General features: G+C 38.4%; 1 protein-coding gene across 1 annotated transcript in view; it reads right to left on the bottom strand.

Annotated features, from left to right (window-relative positions):
- Positions 1-5,955: 5,955 nt before the first annotated feature.
- si:dkeyp-14d3.1 (transmembrane protein 132C) overlaps positions 5,956-17,435 on the bottom strand; it is a 154,227-nt gene continuing 142,747 nt past the window's right edge. The window contains exons 7-9 of the mRNA XM_024276326.2: positions 16,174-16,447; positions 12,255-12,446; positions 5,956-9,808 (exon numbers count right to left, since the gene is read on the bottom strand). Coding sequence (XP_024132094.1) covers positions 8,645-9,808; positions 12,255-12,446; positions 16,174-16,447 — 1,630 coding nt within the window. The 3' untranslated portion in view covers positions 5,956-8,644. The remainder of the gene's footprint in view (positions 9,809-12,254; positions 12,447-16,173; positions 16,448-17,435) is intronic.

Here is a 17,435-nt window from a genome sequence, read left to right as displayed (position 1 = left end):
TTACGTTGATCATGGTAATACTTTAAAAATTACAGTAAATCAAAGAACATAAACACTGGAGCTTTGGTGTTAAAGGGTTAACAAAGTAGTAATAAACTGTTTTGACATATTTTGTGTATAAATTTGCGCAAAAATATCAATTGAACTTGAGCGAGCAAAGCCAGAATTCATGCTTACAGCACACCAGATTACAATTTAGATTTTCTACTTTTGAACAAATTCAAGATTTTTAAGTGGAAATATAGTTCTTAGTTGTCTCCGTTTTAATTTTAGTACGTTAGATTTACAAATTTCTGGCTGAGGTGCGCCAAAAATAGTCAATTTTTTTTTTTTTTTTCAGATTTCAGAAATTACACTATACTACAACATCTGCTGTAAGATGGCCCAATGTGAATCAGGGTATCTTTTATTTTGGAAGACAGTCATGGGAACCTCTGTTTAAAGCTATTTCAAATTTTTAAAAAGGGGTATTTTCTCTATATTTGAAATGTTTTGGTTTTGTGCAAAGAAAAACATAACCTAATTCAAATGTATCCTGATAGTGACAGTAAATTGTCAGTGTTTTATTTTTCTGAAAGGTGACGTAAGATTTTTATTTTCTGAAAATGTTACACTTAATGAAGGAAATGACCTAAAATCCAGTCGAGACCCATTAGTTGCATTTTTACACTTCACATTTTTTGGAGCTTATGGCTGCATAAATGTTACTGAAGTCAGCTGTTTGTGTCCAGCTAAACGTGTATTGAATCAAATTTGCCTATGCAACAACCCCTGGATGAACAATATTTTTATATGAATAATTTAAAATATTTGTTTAAGATAATTTTTTAAATATACAGTATTTCTTTTATTTTATTTCCACACATTGCCGACCAGCAGGTTACCTCACACGTCGGCATTTCCTGTTTAATTTGGTCAGAGCTGTGCAGCTGTGGTTGAAGGAGACAGCTTGATGTTTGAAACCAACACAACACCTCCAGGTCATAATTCCTGTGTGGCGACTTGTTTCTCATTGGAAGGGAATGCTGTTTTTTTTTCACTTCACACATTGAAGCAGTTGCAGAGGCAGAATTGTAAGGCAGTAATAACAAGATATACAGCTGGCACCGGCCTCGCCGTGTTTCAGAGTGATTTATGGACCAGAACTTAAGAAAAAATGTATTTTTGAAAAACACCTTCTGTACACGTTATTATGTTTCCATTGCTCTGTGTTCTCAGACATTTTCAGCAAGAACTGCCTCACTTTTTTGATTATTTTTTTTTTTTAATTCAAACTTTGTACAAGAAGAAATTGATCAAACTATTAAATTTTTTTTCAATTTTTGTTAATAAAGAAAATAGAGTAGTTATCTTAACTTAAAGGTTACATGAAAATATTTAAAACCTGATCATATGAAGACTTTTTATCAAATAATATTTTTTTTCTTTCTTAAAATCAAAAATAATTTAATAACTCATTGGAGCCAAAAAAAATACACACACACAAAAAAAAACACATGTAAGTCACACTTCAGGCCAAACTATGCCAAAAATGTAACTCGTTCTCAGAAAAATACTGCATGTATTAATACAATCTGTTTTCTTAATCTTTAAAATCTGTTTTCTACCCCCTGCTGCCTCCACATTTCCCTCAGCTACTCTGTATTTTCGAGGAAACTTTGGCGCAGGACTTTGGCGCAGATCCTTAAACTGGCGCATGCCTCCTCTGCTACAACTGTATCATCAGCGATTACGAGCCCTGCTGTCTCTCTCAAGTGTTACAACAGTTTTTGGCAAAAAAAAAAAAAAAAAAAGAAGTTGAGTTGGACTAAACACTGCATTCTTCTAGACTGCCATCTGCTGCATGAAAATAACAGTGAATTTGAAATTTTATCAGAAGTTTTACTCATGTGAAGTGATTAATATAAATCATTAAAACATAAAAAAAAGAAAATCTTATTTTGTAGTGAAAATAAAACAAACTATAATTTCAGAAATTAACATTTTGAGGAATTCCACTGCACATCCTAATATAATTATGATCTTTGTCTTACTTTTTCCTCTGGGAACTTATAAAAACTAAGTTAACCAAAAGTACTTTGAGTTTGTTCCACAGATTCTAACTGCATTACAGTCTCACCTGCACAAAGAGCAGCTGGCAGATGCTTCTGAAGATGTTGCTGCAGTAATTGGAGGCTGATAATGTATCATTGCATGTTAATTAAGATAAGCTAATGAAGATATGTTCAAAATCAAACAGCCACGAAAGACAAATTGCTGCTCTCTAAGAGGTAATCATCCATTTACAAAGAGGCCCATTAGGTTATCAGTTGTCATTCTTAGAGATGCATGTTGTACAAGAAAAAGGGGTTTAAACATCGTAAATTAATCTGTGCTACAGCCCTGCTCTAAATTCTAAGATCTATAGAGTGAAAAAATTTCTAACATTTAATTGTTGTGCAGGGGTGAAGTATTTTTTTTTTTTATGAAAAAAAAAATTGACTGAAGAAGAACTGTCCTCATCTTCTTAAAAAATAGGCTCCTTTGTGCAGAATAATCCATTACAGGGTGAAAGGAAGTTTGTAAGATACAAAATAAAAGCAGTTTTTTAGCCTACTTTGATTTAAGCATCGATTAAAAACTATTTTGTATTGTCACTCTAAAAACAAAGAATATAAAAGGACAATATCAGAAACAACAGAAAATTAAGCATTTTATCGTGTCGTTTTTGAGTTTACATACAACTCTGACTACTTCCAGCCTGTATCATTTATTTCCTTGCAATTGCAATTCTGCTCTCAAAAGTAAACTACATCATTAGCAGTCATTACTAAACCTCATGGCCCCTCATTTAAATATGAAATGATGTGTTATCTGTCACTTAAGAGTGTTGTCCTTTTGATTTTTTTCAGTTGTGGTAACAAAATCAGTGTAAAATAATAACAGTTGTGCAATGATTTTGAAAACACAAAATGTATATAGTATGCTATAGATTCAGTGGTATATAATATAGTATTGTAAATAACAAACATAAAATTAGTTTTCTATGACGACCTATACCCTAATAAGTCTAGAATTGAACTGGCTATTTTTTATCATTATTAATTAAAACTATTTCCCATAAGTTTACCCTGAAAAATTGAAAAATACCTATTCACTAGTGGAATTTTCTTTAGAATAACCTCATCATGCAACTTAACTGTTTGATGTCATTTTGCCATATCTTTTAACTCACTGGACCTAAAATCCCATAAAAAACAAAATCTGAGTTGAAAAATTTCCCTTTTTTTTACTTAAATTACATTGTGTCTCAAGTGTTAAACTGATGTCTTTGTGTTTTTTGGAAAATAATATAAATATATTAGTAGTTGTTGATATTTAAAAATAATTTCATTCATTCTTAAGTTTGTAACAGAAACAAGATTGACCAAGCAAAGCCTCTCAGATTGACTTTTACAAATTAAGCAATTACAAAGTTAGATACAATCATCAGAATGTGCCAATAAGAGGAAGTAATACATTTTAACCTCCTAATTGTTCAAAACTATAACTGTAAAGTAAGTAAGCAATTGAAAACCGCTCCGTTGTTACACATCCATCTGAAATTATGACTCTGTGGTATAGAGCATTCTGCAGGACACTTTGTGAAACAAGATTGATCATTTTGCACTACATAAAGATCTTCACACAAAGAATTGTACATTGAGCTCCATAGATCCATAGATCTACAGCAGTGTGAACATATTCTGCTTTGAGATTGTGTACATGGTGATCAATCACTTTTTATTTTTCTTTTAGTCCTTCCCTTTCCTAAAGTTCCAAGTCAACTTTTCTTTTTTGTTGTGTACATCACTTTTTTAAAAAAAACATCTTCAACCATCACAACCATTTAAACTTGATGTGATGCCTAAAAAGTCCAAGTGGAATCCTTTGAGCCACAAACTGCAGAAAAAAAAAAGATCAAAGCAGGGATACTGGTTGTTGCACTTTAGCTTTTGACTGTAAGATCAGAACATCATAAAAAAAAAGAATCCATAGTTCAGGTGACATTTCTGGAGCTGTTACACAATAGTTCATTCTGTATCTTCCCTTTCTGACAGGAGCGGCAGTGTTTCTATAAATCAGGTTGTGTCAGAGACAAATAGGCTGTCAACTGGGGTCCCTCAGGGTTCTGTTTTAGACCCTGTTTTGTTCTGCTTGTAAAACCATTTGGGGCCCATATATTTACTGCATATCCTCACTTTAGGTTCACTCAGTTCAAGAGGATCTCAGAACCCTCTTGTGTCGCGGATATTTAGCTAGTACTGTGTGAAGCTTGATTGGATGCTGACACTTAACAGAAAATGATCTTCCCTTAAACGTATCTCAGAAAAAAATAAATAAATAAACAGTAATTGTCAATTAAAAGTGTTATTTTTTTTAGACAAATCAGACATTAAATTTTCATTTCATCTGGCTTTCTCTATTTCAAAAAATATTTTTGTTGTTTTTAACCACTCCAGATTCAAGAATCCTTTTAAACAACCGTCTTAAGACAGATTTTTTTTTTTTTACTAGAAATGTTTTCATCAAATTGAATAATCAATATCAATCAATCAATCAGTCTGTGACAGACTGGCGACCAGTCCAGGATGTATCCTGCCTTTGCCTATCAGTGGCCGGGTTAGGCTCCAGCATCCCTGTGACCCCGAAAGGGACAAGCAGCTGAGAAAATGAAGGAATATTTAAATTTTGCATAATGAGACCAAAATATAGAGAGATATACATGTAGTTCTACCAAATGAACTGTAACGCACTGCACTGCTGAAACAAACCCAGTGGGACTTAGAGTAAAACCACTCAGTGTGGTACGTACCGGTGAGTCTAAGCCTTTTATATGAATTTTAAATCATAATAAAAATAAAAATCATAAAAAATTCATGATGTAAATGAATATTCAGTCAACTGTTTCCATTTATCTCTTAGCCTTAAAACTGTAGCTCATTGCTCCCCATTGATATATATTGGTCTCGTCTGTTCTTTTTTAGGTTGCATGTTAAAGAAACTAAAATGAAATACATAAACTTTTGTTCAAATCAAGTGACTTTTTTTGGCTTCTCTGCAACAGCAAATTTGTTTCTTTTTAGTTTCAAAACTACTCCAAACTGACTTCAAAATGAATTCAAGGCGGCAACCTAAATCACGCAGCGAGTAATTATTTTGAAAATTGCAAACATGGGGCGTGCACATTAAGACTGCAGGGAGCATAGCCAACCATTAGTAAAAACGTGTTGGCCTCACATCATCAATTTAATTAAAAATCCATTTAAAATGAAGGCCTGGGGAGAGGTTTTTTTTTTTACTTTTTCAGCAAAGTCAAGATTTAAAGCCAACAGAACTAAGTCTTGAGTTGCTATGTCATCGGAACGGAGGGAAATACAGTCATTATACCTCGTGGATCACTTCCCAGCAGGCAGGAGCACATCTGAAACTGCAGCCCGAGTGGATGAAAATGGTGGTCTTTAATGAGCTCCAATGATCTGTTGCCACCTGAAGAGGAAGAAACCTCCAACAGTGGTCGTGGAAGCTTGGCAAAAAATATTCTAATTGCACACGGCCCCCTATCAATTTACCTCTGATTGGTGGTTCTTACTGTAAATTCCCAAACTTTACCTGTGCAGGCGATGCAGCACTCCATGACCCAGCACAGCTGCACACTAAAGCCTGCAGCAGAGATGATTCATGTCATTTTAAATTGAACTGAAAACTATATTTTTATAGAATTAAAAGCAGAGTTAAAAGTTAAAAAGTTGAATTTTGAGGAGGAAAGAAAAAATTACGTTCTCCCACTCATTTATTCCAGTAATATTACTTCTTATGTGTAATTGCAATACTCATTTGAAGCAAAAAAATATATTTCTGTGTTATAACCACTGAAAAAGCTGTCTGACTTATTGCAATTAATGTAAATAGTTTGCTTACAAAGAGACAAGCGTCTTTTTTTCTAGTACTGCACTTTTTAGTATCTATCTGTGCAAGCCTGATTTTCATAAAGAAAATAACATCTTTGTAAATCAATGAATGATAGCACTTTACCTATGCAAATGGAGGCTTTTGTTCATGAAAATGATTTTTCTGTGGATATTGGCCATGCATTTACTTGGTGTCAGATCAAAACCAGATGTTTCCTTTGTTATTCTACACCACCAACAAAAGCAGGAAAAAAAAACCCCACATGAAAGACGAGATTATAGAAGAAAACATTAAATCCAGGAAAAAGGAGAGGGAGTCTTTGAAAGTGTGCCTGCTAGAATTATATAAAGTCTATACTGTGGCCACTATTTTGTTTGTGTAAATCTTTTCGGATCTAATGGTTAACGAGCAGAATTTTAGAAGGCCAACCAAAGCAAACCAAACGTGACCCTGCTTTGCCTGTAAGTAACAGCCGCAGTTATCAGAGTTTCCTGCTGCATTTCATCTCCATTTTTCCAGGTAATATTGCAAGTTTTGAGATTTGACAAACCACTGTGTGGCATCATCTACTGTGATCGTTTTCCTGCTTGATGAGGACAAAAAAAACACATGCGCAGACTCACTTTCATCCTTACACACTTCTTACAAAAAAAAACCTCATGCACAATCAACCCACCCCACTGTGAGTGTAATACCGTTCACTGAGCAAAAGGCAATTTCTCAGACGAGTGCTTCTGTTTAGAAAGTTTTTAGAGATGATAATCTTTTGTTCAACTACCTGAATTATCTGCTGACAAAAAGAAAACATTGCCCACTCTGATTTAAATGATATCTTTAGTGTTGTATGCACAGGAAGAGATAGAAACTGGCTTCTACTGTAACTGGTGAGTTTAAAAGGTTTTAAATAAAACAAAAGTTTTACATTTTGGCTTTGAGATTCCTTTTTATGCCGGCTGGGTGACCCTTGAAGATGAAGAGCCGAGTCGTGCAGGAGAATCTTGAAGTGGAGCCATTATTTCTTCATCAAGAAGACACAGCTGAGGTGGTTTGGACATCTACAGCACGGATGTGGCAGATTCAGGTAAGTGAGGATATTAACTTCTTGGTGGCCTGGGAACACATCAGTATCCTTCTAAAATGGAACTTTTATCTGAACTTCAGTTTGCTCTGAGATTTCTCAGTCTGAGTTTGATCCCTTCCAATAAATGAACTAAAACAGTCAGCGTAGCTGGTCATTAGTAGACTAACAGAGAAGTGATGCAAGAGCAACTCATTGATATGTGGTCATATGAAAGCAGGCTCATAAAAAAAACTTTTTCATGATGGACATTGCTTCTCACACTGACAATTTATATGTCACAAGCACTTATAGTGTAGCCGTAGCCGTAGCATCCTCAGTAACCGCCTTGCAGCATACTTCGGCCGTACCAAAGTATCAGTAAAAACTGTTGAACCTGGCCTTCATACAGACGCTCAAAACTGACCACCAAAATAAAAAGTTTGAATAAGTAAATTATACTGAGATGTAATTGCAGCACATCCTTTTTTCTCTTTTTGTTTTGATATGCCCTCGTTATTGCTGGCCAATGAGTAAAGAGATCTTTAGTCACGTGGTTTTGTTTACAAGCTTTTGTCCAGAACAAAAATCTCCGATATAGTCTGAATACAGACCAAATGCAATCTTCTGGACTTAATCTGAAACAAATTAAGTGAACTTTAACCAGAACAAATGATTTTACCAGTGTGAATAGACCCTAAGCAGTGTTCACGACCTACTGTCAGCAGCATGCCTGTAAAAAAACATGACCAAGAGATCTATGACTTTGATGAGGTTTGCCCATTGTTTCACCTTTTGTCTGGATCAGAAAGACGAAAAAAATAAAGGATGGGAAAACATTTTAGGGGAATATATCACATTTTTACATGATTTAGACTTTTACTTCAAAAGGTCTCTTACACCCTGTTGGTCATATCAACATACTGTATTCTACTAGAAAATATAAATTCATTAGAACAGTTCTATCATATAAGCTAAGGATGTAAATGTATGGCCTCTGCTTCAGTGGACAATAAAAGCTGACAGAAACTTTTGACATCCTTGTGTATTCCATAAATGATATGAAAATACAATATACAGATCAACAATACGATGCTTTAGAGACCGCTCATTATATACATAACAGATTTTCTGCCTTGCTAAGAGGAATGGGAATGACCTGGAAACTTGTGCCTTCATTTTTTTTCCCTTTAAACATGCAGATATGACTCGTTTGCTTGCTTCAGCCAATCACAGCTCTTCAACAGAATACGAATCTCACATAAGAAATGAATATCCAAAGTTGTACAAAAGTTCCAAAGTCATTCAATGTACACATACACACACAACTTGAGGCCGTGTCACAGGTTATGTCACATCCAGGGACCATCACTTCATTCTGAACGCAGTTAACGATAAAAGGATGATTAAAAAAAAAGAAAAAAAAGGTAAATATCTCTGATAAGCTAACAGGAAAATAATTTTCTGGAATTCTTATACATGGTGGGATATCATGAGTCTTTTGTGAAATCTTGACAGTCTTGAATGTTATGACCCTTTGGCAATTTCTGGTGATTTTGTGGTAAATTCCCTTCTTTATCTACTTCGCATAGGTCTGTTAAGACTCGGTATCCTTTGGAAGGCATTAGGGTGAGTTTGTAACGAGTGCACAGTCTGTTATGCTGCCTCCTTTAAAGCACTGTCGTTTAACCTTTCCATGTAATTGCGCAACTCACTGGGGTCTCCCAGCTGCACGTCCTGGCACACCCACTTAATGTCCTGGCTGCGGCTTCCAGTCAGTGTGTTAACAGTGGAATAGCTATTGTCTGAGGGGATAGTGGTGAAAGTGGTGAACTTGACTCTCTTCCTCTTGGTGGTTGGGGATTCTCCTTTGCTGTCCTTTGCTATGCAGCCTGCGTCCGGTGCCCGGTGCACCTGGCTCTGCACGTTTTTCTGGATAGAGCCGCCGTTCAGCAGGTGGCTACCCTCCTCAAGGCCGCTGCTCGAGTCCATGATGGAGGTCTGCTCCTCCCTTTGAGGGGAAAGGCTGATCTGGCTCTCCAGCAGCTCTGACTCGTTCCCCAGCCACACCCAGTCATGGGCGTGGTTCATGTTCTCCTGGCCCTCAATGGAGAGCTCTTTGTGGCGGAATTTGAGGGTGTAGGAAATGCAGTTGATGAGGAAAACCAGGATGGCGAGGCAGAAGACGCCAAGCAAGGCGTACATGCCAATCTCCAGGTCTGTCAGTCCACGAGTCGACTGAAGCAGCTCATCGTCCATATTGCGGCCTCGGGGCAGATCTATTTGTGCTGGGAAGTCCCCGAAGTCGGTCTGTATCTTTTGATTGCTATCATCTGAGAGTTTCCCCCCATTCGGTCGTCGTATTATTGCACTTCTTGTTGTGGTAGCTCTCCGCAGAACCCCGTCCTCTAGCTCAGATATGGAACTGCCATAGTAAGGGTTTTCAAGCCCAGTCCTGTCCTGGGAGGAGGAGAATCTGCCTCTGTTCTCGGTATCATCTACATCCAGACCATAGTCACCTCCCTTTGAGCTGTCATTATGCCCGAACTTCACCCTGACGTTACAGTTGCCAGCTGCTAGTATGCTGCGCCGCTTGAACTTCTTACAGACTTCGCAAACGGTCATTTCTACTCGAACAAGGAGGCCTTGACCTTCTGCTTCTGTGACGATGACAGGCCATTTCCACGAGGGGTCCTGCTGCACTGTGACCACTTCTTCATCTAAGGAGGTGGCCGTCAGGATGAAGGAGTCTGGACTGTAAAGGTCTAGAGGAGCCACAGAACCGTCGCTGAACTGAAGCCAGCCGCTGATCAAGGCCTCCTATGGAATAAAACAAGGAGAAAGAGGAGACAGAACGATTACCAAAAACAAATGATCGGCTGTGGTTATGCTACACAAATACTCACAAATATTACTGCCACCACGCGGTGGGGAGGCATCGGTAGAATCTTCAAAATTTTATGCTATTTTTAATGCAATGATTCAAGTCCGGCTGGAATGGTACACGCCAATCACTGGACCGCCAATGTGAGACCTATTAATGTGCCTGGGCGGTCACTGACTGATGTCAATTTTTAGAGAAAAATCGTCCGGTCATTGTAAAATTTCTACTTTACCCTAAAACCTCAGTGGGCGCCGTGTGGCGTGTAAAAATGCAACTGCTGCCTCGCGATTAAAAACATGCTGCCACCTGCCCAATTTATATAAACTTGCAATTAGGTTAACGTGCAGTGGCATTCTGGGATATGTGACCGTAATCTTACAAAAAAATAGCGCAGCAGACAATTTTTTAAAAAAGTTGTTAGTCATGAACAAATCCTGGCTTCTTTGCACTTTTGCTTTAAAATTGGGAAATAAGCTATAATGATAGTTGGCATTTTTCTGCAATAATGAATCTTTAAATTGCCTGCTTCTGTTAACTTGGTAGCAGTTTTCATTAAGTTAAAATTAAAAGACGCTTAAAGGAAGATCAAACGGAAACATTAAACATTGTTCACGCCAGAAAAGCTTTCCCTTACAGCTGCTCCTAAATGTGTCTTCGACTAAAGTTTCCTTATTCTCCTTTATTGATGCCAAAGGACAAATCCCCAAAGGGGCACAAGCAGCTCCCCACTGTGACTTGTAAATGCTACATAATTACGGCTGCCAGAGCATTAATAGAGCAGCGCTGGCTGCTTATCTCCATACAGAGTGTAAGGAGATAGTGTAGATAAATGACAGTTGCCTCCCTCCCCTGTAAGTGAGGGGGGTTTGTGGAGGCGAGCCGGGCAAGCAGAAGCTCCGAGAGGGCCTTGATGGATGGATCAAAGAGGCTAGTTCAGAGTTGGCTCGGCAAATTATAAAGGGAAGCAAGTGTGATAGAACAGCCAAGTTTGGAGTGTAAGTCATATTTCTGAACAGTATCTGTGATTTTGCACTTGCATGCTCTGAGATTAAGCTTCCACTTGCAATTGCAGCCCAATGAAAAACATTCTGTCACACTCCGGCTCTCAAGCCTCCGTGCTAAGACGGTTAGGAGCGGTCTGGAGCAAACACACACGGCTGTGTACACGAGCTGTGGCACACGCACGCTTCTTGTGTTGGTAAAATCGTTCATCCTCATGCAGTCAGTGGGCGTAGCTTTGTTCTGAAGAACACGGGATTCTAAGGCAGTATTCACATTCTAGCATCACAGCATGAATAATATAATAATAAAAAAAAAAAAATCAGGCTTTGATTAAATTAAAAGGTTATATGGCAGGAGTTAATGATGACTGTGTGAAATGAATTAACATGATTTCCTGTGTTAATCAGACATGCCTAAAGAGAGTCAAAACATTCATTTTTAATCTAATAAATTAAAAAAAAAAGCTCTTATTTTGTAGGAATAAGGTTTTGCATAGAACATTTTAATTCAAACTGTTATATACCACTAATGATCATACTTGTTAAAACTTATAATGATCCAGATTGTCAAAATTTAAAGCTCCTTTAGCAATAGGAAAACTGATAAAGAAAAATTAATTTCCTATTAGATAACACTAAGGTGATGATATTAAGGCATATTTCGCTGAAATAAAATAAAAAAATGAATGGTATGTCTAAGAAAACAATTAATTTTGAGAAGGTGTCAAACATTTGTTCAAGTTCATTAACTTAATGAAATATTTAACTTTTTAAAAGCTCCCCAGCCAGCAAAGTCAGATAGGCACCATTTGGTTTAAAAGTGGGCACAAAAAGGGCCCCCAATGGGGTTGTCCACAGTTTCTGTAGTTTCTCTCACTAGCTTGCTTCAGTGAAGCTCGCTAGATGGCTGCAGTTGAGCTTGCTAGCTCAATACACCAAAGCTTTCTAGATGTCTACAGCAGAGCTTGCTAGCTTGATACACCAGAGCTCAATACAGCAGAGCTTGCTTGCTTGCTATACTGGAGCTCAACAGATCACCACAGCGGAGCTAGCTAAATTGATACACAGTGCTCAATACACTGGAGCTCGCTAGCACTCTACAGTGGAGTTCGCTAGCTCGATACAGCAGAGCTCGCAACAGTGGAGCTCACTAAAGCGGAGCTCGCTAGTTCAATACAGCGGACTTGCTAGCTCGCTACAGTAGAGCTTGCTAGCATGCTACGTGGTCACTGAGTGCCCACTTAAGCCAGAGTAGGCAAACTAACCCAATTGGGGCCCTCATTTTCTGCCCACTTTTAAACCAAATGGGGCTCACTTAGCTTTGCTGGGTGGGACAATTAAATGCTCTTTTAAAAAAAAAAATGAGGCGCATGATCCTAACCTGTTTAGGGCTTTGTAGCACTTCCTGTGTGGTGGTGGTGGCCAGGATGGCTTTGTTGCTTCCTGGACTCAACTGGAGGCTCATGGAGAGGCCTGAAACCAGTTGGACCCCCAGCTCTGTGATGGTCACCTTGTCATCCACCACAGTTATAGCTTTCTCCGCCAGGATTGAGTCCGACAGTGGAGATAAAACCTGCAAGGTATCAAAGAAAGCCAGAAAGAAAAAAAAAAAGGTGAAAATGGAAGGTTAATAAGATTTTCCCTAAAAATGTGATTGTTGAGCAGTAATCTATGACATTGGGACGTGAATAATGATTCAAAGCGCTGCATAAGCTGTCGGTGGGGGCTTTTTTATTTGCTACTAGAATCATTTGGTTGGGAGGCTTTTCCCATGAGAAATCAGCAGCAGAGGTAAAGCACAGTTGAATAATGAAAAAGAGCACTTTCAGAGCACATAGAATTCCAAACACAAAAACAAAAAGTTCCCCACTGGTCAACTTATTTAACTGACAACTGATTCCTGTTGAATGGAAGACAATAATATCTCCTCATGAAGAAAGAACCTGGGTGCAGATAATTTTGGATAAAGGTCTTTCTCTGCATTTCAATGAACACAAAAAAGCCCAAACCCACTTTTGGTTTAATTTCTTTCTCTAGGCTCTATAGACCAAGCAAAGACTAAACTTGGCTGACTTCCTGTAGGTAAAAATCAATTCTCTTTGATTAACACTGGAAATCCATCGGAGAATCGCACTTTAACCATAAAAACAGAAGCCAAGATCATAACTAGGCGTAGGAAGAATGCTGCGTGAGCAATGCATCTTTCTCTACGTGCATTTGCATATACCGTAAGCATCGCACAATGTGACACATGGCATGGTTTGTGTTGGCTGTCAGATCTTTGTTGTCATGCTTTCTTCTGTTTGTTCTTGTTTTACAAATGTGTGTGTGTGTGTAACGGTTTGCAGAGATGAGCACGTCTGCTCACGTCCAGAGAGTCCTAGATGTCAGGAAGCAGATTCTACTCTAGCAGATGTCGTTAGGAGGTTGATATTCACCCAGTCAGCATGAAAAACCTGACAAATTGAAGGTCTGTGTGCCGAGAAGCCGCCTCGCTGCCGAGAGGCTGACTCATGAACTGTGACACAACACGAAGCACACGTCTGCTTTGGACAAAAGAACTTACTCGTCAAAAATAGCCAAGGCAGGAGCGGCTGTTATTGCCCTTGGAATAGACAATGTCTTCATGTTCTTTCAGCATATTATTCTAATGTGTTTTTTTTTCCTGACAGTAAAAATGTGACTGAAGTTTGATGAAACCCTTTTGGTTGTCTGATAGAGTCCAAATGGACAGATGATGTCCTCCGCTCACTGATTACAAAGAGTGAGAGAAGGAGAATGACAAGCAGGACCTTCCCTGAAACAGCAACAATGTTCATTACAGATAAGGCCTGAGGCTGGGGACATCGCTCACATATGGAATGTGCAAAAAGGCCTCCGAGCACCTGAATCACATCAACAGAATGACTGAGAAGTGAAGCCAGACCTCGTCTACAAAAAGAACAGATTCACAAATAGTCACCTGGGGCTCGCTTCAGAGAGCACTGATGTTACAATATCCAACTTCACAGCAGAAATAAAGATCTTTAAAGAGAAAAGTTTTTTTATTCATCTCCACACACCAGCTCTGTCGGCTCATAGGTATCAGTTCTGAGCCCCCTTCAATCTACCTGTGTACTTCCACATCGACATGAATGTACAAGATGCATCAGTTCTGTTTTCAACAGAATATGTGAACCATGAAATTTTTTTTCAGCCCTCTACCAGAATTCTCGACAGTCGGTATGAAATGTTTGCGCTCCTGTTCTATTTTTGGCAATTCCAAACATCGTGCTGAGCATTACAGCTGCACATCAACACTTTTTCCAAGGTGACATGCTGCCTTTTCTTTTTCTTTTTCCTCATTTGTCCACAAGATATTGTCCTGTTACTTGTTCTGCAATGGCCACAATTTTATATTTTTTGAGCCGGCCCTCTTTTGGCAAACCTTCCAAAGCAAATTTCTTCTCTGTGCATTTTCAAACATTTACCACATAAATTAAGGATGGTAGAGTCGGTGATGCAGGTTCTGGATATTACTGTAATCTCTCCTAAATACTGTCAAAATGTACATACTTGTTGAGTTTTACTGCGGTGGCTATGGTGTGTTTGATGCTGGCCAAATGACAAGCAAGACTGTCTGATCATTTTCTCCGTTATGTGTCTACATCGGTGAACTCAAACTTTTTGACAAAGACAGTGCCAACAATACTATTTCACCTCAAAGTAATGTCATTTTCATTAGTGAGTGGTAACAATTGTATGTATTAGGAATACAAACCTTGGGTTTCACAGAGGTTTCACTTTTTAAACTTTTAAACATTTTAAATCAGGTTACTGTATTTTCTGCACTACAAGGCTCTTTGTCAGTGAATCGTCTATTTTCAAACTAATGTCGTATATAAGACACATTAAACTATAAAGCGCATTATGCGATACAAAAGAATCAGAGATAAGTCGGTCAGACTATTTACTGCGTTCACAGTAATTCTACAGCTTGTTTGTGACATGCTACATGTTAGCCACGCTAGAAGCATTAGCAACATTAGCATATTTACAACATGTTTAAGTCTGGGGTACCGAATTCCCACCCTAATCCCTAACTTCCAAAAAAGCTATATAGTGCAGGACCAGGATTTTAAAAGCAATTCAAACACCATGCTCACTACTTTTCTTTTGTTTTTCTAAAAGCTGGATACGATGTCACCGATTTCACGAAGTGAAAATCTAATCAATACAAACATTTGACGTCTATATAAGAATCCACTGAGTTCTGTCGATGAGAACTAGAATTTATTCACATAAAAGACTGTCTGGATTATAAGTGGTTTTTTGAAGAAAAAAAAAAAAAAAAAAAGAAAAGAAAAGGTTTTTAAGTGCACTTCATAGTGGGAAAAATACCGTAACTAAAGTTTCAAACGCTGTATTTGTTTATGTTTCTGTTAAATTTATTTATGATGCACAATTCCTTTTTTTTTTTTTACTCTAATTTCAGTTTTTGTGAACTCTGTTCTCCCTCAAAGGGCAATTTTCCAGATCACTAATTAAAATTAAACACTTTTCCAGACCTATAAAACTTAACTTTGCTCCCTGGGTACAATTGTGAAGAGGCAAGATGTCAAGTAAGCTTTGGTAACAAATAAACATGACCTTGTGCGGCAATCATTTAGGTTATGAGGTTTATTTACCCTGGGAGTTGATGGATTTTCAGACGGTAGGTTGAGGCCAGAATCGAATGAGACTGATTGCATTTAGCAGTTGCCTCGGTGCAGCCACATGAGACCACAGGCTTCAGGCTGCCAAGAAAGTGGTGTATGAGACCACAGGATTGACAGTGACAAAGCTGAGACAAAGACAAGGACTGCCTCGGCACTGTAAATCTCTGCTTTTAATCCAATGAACCTTGATTTACCCAAACTTTTCTATTTCAGTGTTTCTGGCACATCGTTCAGCTCTTGGTCATTAAGTTCAGTTTGTGTGTGTTGAATATTCCAGCAGCAAGTTTTACTTTACTCTATTATGCAATGGCAAACTTTACTTTTATCTGATAGGTTCTTGGCCTTACTCTTTGCTGTTCCTGCTTCCCTTGATTCTCACTCTTAAAATTCTAACTTTTGTGTGATGTGTGCATTTATTTACGTTTTTTTATTATTATTATTGTTATTATTATTGGTGTAAAACTTTCTAATTTGATCTAATGCCCCCTATTTCATAAGATTTTCCTTAAAAAAGGGACTGTTATTTGTCAAGGACATTTAAACCCATATAGTTTTTTTGCAACATTTTTTTCCATGTAGGACTTCTGTAAATGTATTCCATACCTGAATAACCGTCACTCCAATGTCCACCCCTACCAGAATCCTTCTGTCCAGTAATTTTGCGATTTGAGGGTTCACTACTTTCAGGAAGTCCCACACCATCTCTGTGATATCCACCTGCCAGTCGGAGCCCAGCATGAAGCTGGTTTGTCCTTGAGAATCAGCAGATTCAGCAACGAAATGAGTTAGGACTTTCACAATGGCGTGTTGGTACTGAAGAGTACAGCTTCGGCCTCGTCTGTCTTCATCATCTTCATCCTCGCTGTCCCGTGTTGACCTGGTGAGCAAATGCAAAATTATAAACCAGCTTTAAAGTGAGTCATGTTGTAATTTGGTTTGGCTTTCTTTGATTTAGGAGGGATTTATGCAGCTTCGGTGCAGAGGTAGAGCGGTTGACCCTTTAATCAGAAGGTTGCAGGTTTGGTTGCCACTTTGCCTCACGGGTTGTGAGACAATGTGACTCTGAACAAGGACAGGGTCCTTTGCGCCAAGCAGCCGACTTAGAACTTTTGCAGACCGGGGGAACCCGACTGCTTAATTAAAACAGAGCATCACAATGCCCCCCTGTGGTTGCTGTCCACGGTGGAGACACAATGTCCAGTGCTCTGTTTGTCAAAGTGAAGAAATTCAATGATACATCTGTAAAAAATTTCACATATTAAGACCACAACTTTTTCCATGAATATCCAGGTATTACCAATTGCAAAATGTAAGTAGTGGCAGTGTGCACGGCCTGAAAGGGAGAGCAGGTGTGTGTTCCAGTTACTTCGTGGCTGTGAAGTATTTGCAAGGATCATTTAAGTTGCACACACTTATAATGTACGGGCCATGCTGTTATACGGAGCCCTTACGCCACACTCTCGTCCTTAGTGAGGCGCGTGCACTAGTAAATGAGCCTGTTGCTCAGTGTACAAGTTTTGGGGGGGTTGAAAAATGAAAATCTGTAAGACATGCCTGCATCTCATAGTTCCCCTTTACTGACCCTAACGTGTTCTTTTAATGTTTGCTACGACCTGTCGCCTGCAGCCTTGCTGTAGAAAAAAAAAAAAAATGAGCACGAACATTTTTGTACACTGAGTGATCTATGATCTTAAAATGTTATGTGTGTCCCCTGCGTGTCCTGTAAAGTTTTGTCCATTTTTTGTCTGCACACAGCCCATATCCACCCATAAAGGGTATTTTGACACAAGCCATTAACCATTTATGTTTTGCTTGGGTTGGAAACTGTTATTCAGATCTTTGCAGTCCTTCTCAAGTATGTCCTA

This window comes from Oryzias melastigma, linkage group LG9 (genome assembly GCF_002922805.2).
Source record: "Oryzias melastigma strain HK-1 linkage group LG9, ASM292280v2, whole genome shotgun sequence".
Taxonomy (NCBI): domain Eukaryota; kingdom Metazoa; phylum Chordata; class Actinopteri; order Beloniformes; family Adrianichthyidae; genus Oryzias; species Oryzias melastigma.
Note: the sequence above shows the minus strand (reverse complement) of the source record. Positions and strands in the feature narration are given on the sequence as shown.